Raw genomic sequence first — 10,546 nt, forward strand, 5'->3', positions numbered from 1 at the left:
TTCACACGAGTCTCTCCAAAGGTGAACACGAATTTTCTCTCAACTGGAATCCCAACAACCCGTTGTGAAAGTGTCAGCGCTTTCCAATTATCAATTATAAAGCCAAGGAAGTGGAGACAGAATTAGAAGAAAGTTCTACAAAACATGCATAACTCAACTGGACATCCTGCTTAGACATAACTCAGCATAAATGCTCAGCCTGCTACCTGTCATCACCAGTACATGTTATACCCTCTACTACTCCCTAGTAGACAGGACATTGCAGATTCTGTCTGTTATTTATGAGTTACATAAATCTGCACCAAGGAAAAGCTCTTTTCCCCCATTGATGCTCATGAGTCCTCAAGTTGACAGTTTTGATGTGACCCCAGAGATTTTCCCTAAAAGTTTTTGCCATGCCCCTTTAACCTCTTTATTCCTTAGACTATAAATCATGGGGTTCAGCATGGGTGTCAAAATAGCATAGAACAGAGACATCAACTTCTCCCGAAGGACGGAAGGGCTGGAGTGGGGTTGGATGTAGGTGAAAATAGCCATGCCATAGCACAGGACAACCATAGTGAGGTGGGAGGCACAGGTGTGGAAGGCTTTCCTCCTTCCTTCCGTGGACTGTATCTTCAGGATGGTGGAGATGATCTGGATGTAGGACAGGAGAACCAGGAAGAAAGGCGTCATCAGCAAGACAATGCTAGAAACCATGATTGCAACCTTATTGGATGAGGTATCCACGCATGCCAGTCTGACCACAGCAATGGTTTCACAGGCTATGTGATCAATGTACTTATTTGTGCACATAGGCAGCTGAAAGGTAATGGCGGTATGCACAAGAGAGTTGATGGAGCCACTGACCCAAGACATGATGACCAGCCTCAGGCAGAGCCCTGCATGCATAATGACTGAGTACCTCAGAGGGTCACACACTGCCACATAGCGGTCATAGGCCATCACGGCCAGGAGAAGGAACTCAATCCCTCCCAAGCCCAGAGAGAAAAACAACTGTGCCGCACAGCTCAGAAATGGAATTGCTTTGTGTGCAGCTAGAAAATGAGCCAGCAGCTGGGGGACTACGCTTGTGGCGTAAGACACATCCACGAGTGACAGGTTCGTGAGAAAGAAATACATGGGGGTGTGGAGCCGGCTGTCCAGTCTGATCAGAAGAATGATGAGGAGGTTCCCCAGCACTGTCACCAGGTACATCAGCAAGAACGAGATGAAGAGGGAGACTTGAGTGTCCCGGTCTCTGGACAGTCCAAGGAGGATGAATTCATGCATCCATGTCTCATTGTTGGGTTCCATTGAAAGCTTAGATATGTAAAGAGTATCAGACATAAAAACACATGCAATCAAACAACAAAGGACTAAGTTTCTAAGAATGCATAATGTGTGTGGTCTTTCTTAAAATTTCACTTCATTCATGGGGCTTAGAGAAGGTGCTTGACTCTAATATGCTTTTTTCCCAGAGATAAAGCAGTGCATCTCTGTCGGCTGTATGTCATTACCAGTTCCTTTTGTTGTCAGTCAAGGAGAAAATAGTATTACAGTTGACAATGGTCAGTACGAGGACAGAAGGTTAAGGAGACAGAACCACAGTCTAAAATTACCTCAAATACATTGACTGCAATCCTCTTGATATTTTCAGTAAGCTACAAAAAGGGTGGTTGTGAATGCGGAGAGATTCAGAATATGAGTACCTAGTTTTATTAGGTTATTTTATTTAATTAAGCAGGTATTTGATTTCTGTTTGGTGAGAAGCTTTAATACAGAAAATTCAATACTTCCCAAGCATTTTAAAGCGCAGATGCAAACAGCTCATAGGATGACATGGGGGTACCGTCACTGCTGGTATACTGCAGTACCTCAAGGTGACAAGTGTTAACAAGACCTCTGCTTGGGGTGCATAAATATGCAAACGGAATTTTTCTATTTTGAAAGTAGACCCAAATGAATTGAAAACCTTCAGCAGGAATTTTAGTATGTTTAATAGGCTTCAGTGTCTTATATTCTCAGTGCTCTGGAGGAAACATTGCATTGAAGTCTCTATCTTCATATTATCCCCTTGTAATATGATCTCATTAAGAGTCCGTTATCTGAAATCATGCTGAAAACAAAGAAATGAGAATGTGGCGGTGTGAACACCCAAGGCCAATGGTTAAAGAGGAAGCAGTTTCAGTGTCCAAGACAGGCATAATTCAGGAACACAGAAAGAAAATTCTCTGCCCACTGTTTTTGCTCAGCAGGTACTTTTGCAGTACAAGTACTACAGCATGCTACTAAGCATCCAGGGCAAGCAGATGAGGTTTTAAACACATGTTTAGAACAGACTCAAATACCGAACATCTGTCTGTTCACTAATGTCTTGGTTATTTGAGTGTGCAATACAAAGAGAAATTGGAGATAAGGAGGCAGGCGGGAAAGAAAGGTCGTGATCTTTCTAGGCTTTCTGACCTGAAAATGGAAAAACTTCCCGTTTCAACTTTCATAACCTAAGGGTTAGCGTGTGCCACTATTCCCAAATCAAGAGAGTATCTTTTGAGATGCGATCTGTAGCTGGGGCAGTCCTCAAACTCCCTCTGTAGCTCAGGATAATCTTGAAGTTTTTAATCATCTTGCCTTTACCTCCCGTGTTCCAAGATTATAGCTATGTATCATTATACCTGGTTTCTGTGGAGCTGGGAGTCAAAACCTGGTTCAACCCTAGCAGTCTAACAACCTTAGTACATCTTCAGACACCCCAAAATAATATTCCGTGAAAATATTTTCTACACTCTGGGGTCCATTTGGGAAGTTTATAAAGAATATAGAATATTCAATTCAAAGCCAGCTGAAGGAGAAAAGATGGCTTTTCCAGACAACTTTAACAAAACTGTCAGTAAATACCATCTCATCGTTACACTGGTCTCTCAAAAAATAGCTCCTATGTCTACCCTAATTTTATAGTGAAGTTATGAGTGACTTGTAATGTAATCCATGTCTAACTTCTCCCATAAGGAAACAAGATCTTGATCTTTTCATCTATAAATAATTTATAGACTTCCTATATCGGTATTTTCACGAACTCAAATAACTAAGGGACAACTACTAGAGCTTTTATTGCAATCATCTGTACAAACAAGGAAAGGAAGATGTCTTAAAACAGGGACATATGTGTAGTTGATACAATGAATGTTGAACAGTCAAGGGTGTATGCTATCTAGCTCAGCCTCCTGTACAGGAATAGCTTGCCATTGATTCTCTATCATTGTCAAAAAGGAAATACATGCATGTTTGCCATAAGTCCTTGTTAAATGTCACAAACAATAACATCTTATCTCATTTTCTTTTGATTACATCTTTTCAGCACCAGCAAACTTCAAAGCATGCCTGTCTGCCCAGAAGACATTGTGAAAGAAGGATATAATCCTGTGTTAATCTCCTTGGATGTGAGCAGCAGGAAGGAGGAACTTCTTGTGTTTTATGACTGGTGGTGAAAATAGAGTACTCACTGAGCCCTAATAAGTAAAATACAGTATATTGGAAAGTAAAATATGACAATAGGAATACACTCTGGAAACTGACCTTATAAAGTTGTTCTACTAGCTGAAGTGCATGCTTATACAGAATTTTTTTTCTTCACTAGGTGTTTAAAATGAAATAATATTGAATGGGTGGTTTGAGTTTTGTGAGGTGAAAACCCAGAAGACACTGTGCTCTGAATCCAGTCATCAGCTTCTGCTAATGATCTATAATACATCAAGGTCCAGAACAAAACTAGAGAATCACATGACAATGAACTAAAAATGCAAGAAGAGTAACAAAGATGTTGGCAGAAAAGAGCACTTTTCTCAGCTAAATTGCTACTGTTGTTTCACCCTAGAGAAAATTATCTTCCTGTGATTCTTGCTTTATTCAGTAATTATTGGTTAGAGCGAACATCAAGACTCAAATTGTTCTGTCAAAGACGCATGCATACAAAGCTGTTCAGATTCTTCAGGCAATTTTACATGACTTGCATACCTAATTTTAAAAATTTAAATTTAAATACATCAACCTCTTCAATAAATTAAATATATTTCTTCCTCCCATGGAAACCATTAAACTTGATTATAAAATTTAGTCTGAATCTGAAAGAATTGAATATCGCTTTTTGATATCTTAAGCCCTGATAAATATGCTTATCACCCTATACCTGCTCTTGCTTTTCCAATCTACTACTCCCATATAAATTCTTTAGCTAGAAATATATGCCACCCAAAGATCATGAGTATGCAAGCAGGCATCAAACTTGGGTTAGTCTTTATCTACACAGAGTAGGTGAAATTTGAGTTCAGAAATTACTGCCTCCATTTCTTGAGTCTGTTTTGATCTTTCATCTATGAGCTAGAGAATTTCCTTTCACAATGTGTAGTGAGCATGATTTCCAGCAAATACAGATTCCATTCTAGAAGTTTCTTTTCATCTCCCTATCTTTAAAGAAAGCCAATATCTTAAATCCAGTCAAACATATTTTCAGTGATAAATTCTTAAGCAAAGATTTGGTGTTCAAATCTGATCTTTTAGAATCACATAACCAAGCATTACTCAACTATTCTGGTACAACGTAATTATTTCAGAATATAATTATTCAAGGTCATTTACGCAAGGTTGTCATTTATACCAAGCTCTTTAAATCCATTTAGTTCCCAAGAGGAAGGAACAGAGTTCCAAACCATAGCATAAAGAGCTCGTTTACCTTCTTACCCACCATACCCTGGCAGTATCTAGGCTCTGACAGCAATGAGACTTTGGAAGAAATTATGAACAGCTGTACATCAGAACAAAGATGAGAGAGCTGGTACTCATACACTTACCAACACACCAGCAGAAGTGTTCACTCAGCTGGTATCACACGTTCATCATGTAGGCTCTGGGGATCTCTTCTGATGCTTCTGTTTGTGACATCTTCCTACCAGTTCTTGGCTGAGCTTAGCTTTCCCCACTTCTCTGTGGGTAGAGCAATCCACTGATTTGCGTGAGGGAGGATGCACATGACAGGGCTTGGCTTTGAGGAACCACTTCCATTTGCGCCAGCCATCCCCACCTGACAGGTGCCTACCTCACTGAGTACAACATGCGCTGACTATGAAAATTCGTTTCATACTTCTTTTAGCTACTCGATTTGGGGAACTTGTGTTCGCAGCCCTCACCTGGCGTAAGGCAAGTGAAATCTTGATTTGATGGTACCTCCTAGTTCCGGGTAGTATAAAAGGCATTCTCAGTATCCCATCCTTCCAGAATAGTCCAGAAAAACAGCACTTTCCATAAACAAAGAGCACGGGATCATATACCTTGGGTCACCCTCAAATCTCCAATATGAAAAAAGTGAGATGCACAAGAGAGCCCACGGCCCATGCTATAGTGACAATGACCTGTATTTTTGTGTGGAAGATGCCCTAAAGCTAAAGAAGAGAAATGCCGAGCTCTTCTCCTAAGATAATTTCTTGTACAGTGTCTTGTGATGCTCCAGTGGGTTTTAGTCACACTTGGCCTCCTCTTTGGAGACTTCTACAGCCTTGGCTGAGTCCTGGATACAGACACACTGCAGAGGTGCTACAGAAGCTGTTCTCTCATGCTGGTCTAGATAAACCAGGGCCTTACCTTCACAGAGTTGAGCTGTCACTGGAAATTTCTCTTTAACATGCAGAAAGGTTTATCTGACCCATGACTACACAAGTGATGGTTGTATACACAGGCAGTTTCCATCCCAGGAAGGAATGTTCCTGTCATCATTATTACATTCAGACACGGAGAAGCTCAGAGACATTTGGGGGGGGGGTGATATATCAAAGATAATTTCACACCCTGAGAACAATAGCATTTCTTCTTCTTTGGGGTTTTGTTTCCTGTGTTCTTCCTGTATTTGTTTGCCTGACTTTTCATATACTCTAAATCTAAACATTATATAACTTTCTCTCAAACAAAAGGTTTTGAAATCTGCCGTTGCTGATTATGTACATCTCCACTAGCTTTATATCTTGTTTATTTTTGTCACGGGTATTATTGCAGTAGCATACCTTCATCTAACAAGCTTCAGAATATATTCCTAAGGTTCATTCAAGAATTAACTCTGAGACACAGGCATGGAAGACCAGAAATTCAAGATATTTGTTGGCTAGATAGTTCAGGGACAGCCTACATGACAGGAGACTCAGTCTCAAAGAAACAAATAAAAACTCTTCCCAACATGAGAGTCAGGCAACCACAAAGCCATTTCCAGTTCAAATTCTAAATACTTAATAACTTTGACAATCCATGTCATTTTACATCTCATTTTTTTCTGTTGAGGAAAAAGTAAAAATATTTGTATACCAGTGCTCAGTAAATTATTTGAAATAAGAAACTTTAAAGCCACTGATCATTTTTTATGAAAATGTAATATTCTCCTACTACGTACAATCATGATTGTAAGTATTTTCAAATTTTATTAACCTACACTTGGCCCTAAATATTTCCTCTTAAAAGTCAAGAAGAAATCATTTATCATAATCATGGCTGTGAACAAGTAGTAGTTTTCTTTCCCTAACATCTGTTCACTCTTTTCCTTTCTTCCTGTCAGTACTAAAGTTCCTAACTAACACACTCTTGTAGTGACAATGTCCCTAAGCCTCAGTGAAGTTGAATGGTTTCACCATATTTCCTGTAATCTTGGGGATGGGAGGAAATTTCAGCATTAGCAGTCCATATGCCTGATCCAGAGTCCCCCACCACCACCCACCCCTGCCACCTCAATCATTCGCCACTGGTTCTGCCTACCTATATGATGCTCTTACACACCCTTCTTGATATCTGTATATAAATTCTCCAATGTGAGTTGGCCAGTGCCTAGTAGTATAGCCTGTGTTCTAAAGGAAGCTTCCTGCGCACACACAAACGTGGACCACACAGATCAATACTCCAGGTCTCCTGGGTTACATGACTTAGAAACCCCCTGGAACTTGTTTACAAAAACAAAGAAAGAAGGAAGGAAAGCTCAGTGATGATTCCCAGTGGGCTCACACACAGCACTAATAAAGTGAGACAGAGGCTGCCCTGGTGACCTGGAGTTGGCAGAAACCCATGGGAGTTTCTTGAATTGGGATGTTAATTGCTTTCACCACTACCAAAGACAGGGCTACCATGCTGCCCCTCCTCTCTTTAAGAAAGACTGTTCTTATCTTTCCCTTCTAAAGCTCCACTGAAGCCTTAAGTCATTCAAATCAGCTTTGTGCCTTTTCTTTCTTTTTTTTTTAATGTTGTCCCACAGCACAAATAGATTATCCCAGAGTGTGTTTGTTCTGACCTGATTCAAAACCAGGTGGGAAAATAGAGTGCAGTACAATTGTTTGCAGAAGACCCTTGCTTTGCCTCTGGAAGCACAGTCCCACCCTCTGTTCTGCTGAGGAGCATACAGAGAATACAGTGGGCCACTGTGATGCTCGGTGGTCGGCCAGTGTCTCAGGGTACAATTTAACACTGAAAATAGTGGGATTGCATGAGAAAAAACAACCTTAAGACTCTGAATACGCACACAAAAATAATCTCCTAAAAAACCTGGAAGAGAAATAATGAACCAAAATACTGTGAAACGAGGCTGTTTGGGGATGTTGGAAACCTTAGGAGAGTGTTGCCTTTGAAGGTTGAACCTGAGCTCTGATCTCTCATATTCTGTTTCCTGTAAGCAACTTCCTTTATCTATATACTACCACTGCCATGATGCTCCTCCTCAGCACCCTCCCCAGCCAATGGGTTTAAGGATCAAAAGCTGAAATCTATGAGCCAAGAGGCAGTAATAAGCCTTTCCTCCCATAGGTTGCTTATGTCAGGGATGTTGTAACAGCAAGGCAAAGTCTGACTAGGATAGATGCTGATTTCTATTTCTCAACCAAAGGAAGTGAAGAGCATCAATGTTGAACATAATCTACTTTCACTACTTTCCTTCCATAGGAACACTCCCTTACACTCACATACACAACACACACATTCATTCTCACTTACTCACACACACTCATATACACTCACTCACACACACACTCATACACACTCACACACACATAACACACAACTCACACTCATACACACTCACACACATACACAACACACACTCATACATACTCACTCACACATACACACACTCCCCTATACATACACACTCAATCTCCCCTACACACAAAACACACATATACAAACTCACACCCCACAATATACTCACTTAAATTCCCCTACACACACACACACACACACACACACACACACACGAACTCACATTCCCTTACACAGTCACTTCCTGCACATACATACTCACCCGCACTACCTTACACACATACACACAAATACTCTCCTACATACACACATGCCCTTTCTCAAACACTCTGCTGTACACACACTACCCTACACACATAGACAGAAAAATTCCACTAAACACAGACACATAAACACACACAATCCCCTAGATATAAATACAAACACTCACATGGCTCTCTCTCTCTCTCTCTCTCACACACACACACACACACGCGCACACACTCACTGCACAATTCCTCCTGTTCTCACCTATTTTAAATAGTGTCTCTTCCACACAGAAAAGCTAACTATTAAATAGCTACTTAGAAATTGAGTCACTTCCTTCCAGAAGCATTTGTGAAAAACAAGCTACAGATTCATGTGTTTGGTATTGCAGAGAACAATAGCATTACTGTGACAAATTGCTTCCTTTTGATAATTATGTATATAATTTGAGTAAACTGCTTCCAGTGAAGTATTGATTTTTAGAGAACTACAAAGAAAATTTAATGGAAAAATTTGACTTTTCAATAATAGTAATGAGCAGCTGGACAGCCAGCTACTAACAAGGATCTTAGATGCGGAATCTGAACAAGATGCACAACATACCTCAATATGCCTCAGACAGATAAAATGGATGGGATACTTAAATGGACTAGAGCAGAGACTCACATCCTGGTGAAATACTACCTTAGATTAGCCAATTGTTTCCCAAATAAGACACCAAAATTGTGATCATGAAGGAAACTTATGTATTTACTTTCATCAAAATTAAAACCTCTGGGGTTGGAGAGATGGCTCAGCTGGTAAAAGCCCTGGCTGCTCTTGTAGAGGACCTGGGTTTGGTTCCCAGAATCCACATGGTGGCTCACATCTGTCTGTAACTTAGGAGCCAACATAAATCATGGCCTTCTCTACTGGTCTTCTTGGAGACCAGGCAAATACCCATTGCACAAAAATGTGTACAGGCAGAAAACCCACACATATAGCATAAAAATAAATCTTTTTTAATTAAAGCTCTGCTTCCTGAAAGACACTCTTAGTAGAATGAGAAGACAAATCACAAATAAAGTGAAGATTTTGCAAAATACATATCTCATAAAATATTTTTGTCCGAAATACCTAGCAAATTATTGGAACTCAACTGAAAAACACTATCAGTGAAAATGGAACAAAAGCTTTAGCAGACATCCCAAAGGCTTGTAGACAGGTGAAAAGCACAGGAAAATATACTGACAGCCTACAACTTCAGAAGCAGATTTCTGCTTTACCTGAGCAGAAGCTGAATCTCAGAAATCTAGACCCAGAAGCCATATTGGAGGGCAAGCTAGTCTTAGAGACCCCAGACCAGAAGACCAGAAGGAAAGAGAAACCAAAAAACCAAAATACCCATCCAACAAAGACAAACACAGGAATCAATACCTAGACCTGCAATCCTCCCAAATCCAGATTTCTAAACACTAGCATAAGAAAACAATCAACAGGACAATATGGCATTATCAGAGCCCAGATATCCTACAACAGCAAGACCTGAACAACTCAACACATCTGGAGCACAAGAAAATGATCTTAAACTGACTTTGTGAAGATGATACATATCTTCAAGGAGGAAATTAAAAATCCATTAAATTGATTGAGGAAAAGACAAAAAATTGAATGAAATCAATAAATCCCCAAAAGAATGTCAAAAAGCCAAGAAAAAACAAATAAAAAATGAAGGAAACTGTTCAAGACCTGAAAACAAAAATAGATGCAATTAAAAAGCATAAACAGAGAGAATCCTGGAAATGGAAAAAACTGGGTAAGCAAACAGGAGCTACAGATGCAAGCATCACCAACAAAATGTAAGAAATGAAAGAGGCAATCTCAGACAGAGAAAATAGATTCATCAATTAAAAAGTGTTAATTCTAAAAAATTACTAAAATAAAATATCCAGAAAATCTGGGAAACTATGAAAAGACCAAATATAAGAATAACAGGGCTCTTGCTCTCTTGCTCTCTCACCCCCATCGTCCCCCTCTCTCATCCTCCCTTCCTCCCTCCCTCCCCCTCTCTCTCTCCCTTCCCCTCCTCTTGCTCCTCCGCAATAAACTCCATGTAGTTAACGAAAAAAAAGAATAACAGGAATAGAAGGAAATAAACTTCAAAAACCCAGAGAATATACTTAACAAAATTGTAGAAGAAAAATTTCCCAACCTAAAGAAGGGCATGACTATAAAGGCACAAGAAGCTTACAAAGCACCAAATAGGTTGGATTAGAAAAGAAAATCC

The 10,546-nt window shown here is 39.9% G+C and overlaps 1 protein-coding gene across 1 annotated transcript; it reads right to left on the bottom strand.

Moving 5' to 3' along the window:
* Window positions 1-342: 342 nt before the first annotated feature.
* LOC101829560 (olfactory receptor-like protein OLF3) lies at window positions 343-1,296 on the bottom strand. Its single transcript, XM_005083063.2, has one exon. It carries the CDS (start codon window positions 1,294-1,296, stop codon window positions 343-345), a length of 954 nt encoding a protein of 317 aa, XP_005083120.1.
* Window positions 1,297-10,546: the final 9,250 nt, after the last annotated feature.

This window comes from Mesocricetus auratus, unplaced genomic scaffold, assembly GCF_017639785.1.
Source record: "Mesocricetus auratus isolate SY011 unplaced genomic scaffold, BCM_Maur_2.0 Super-Scaffold_100694, whole genome shotgun sequence".
NCBI classification, from domain to species: Eukaryota; Metazoa; Chordata; class Mammalia; order Rodentia; family Cricetidae; genus Mesocricetus; species Mesocricetus auratus.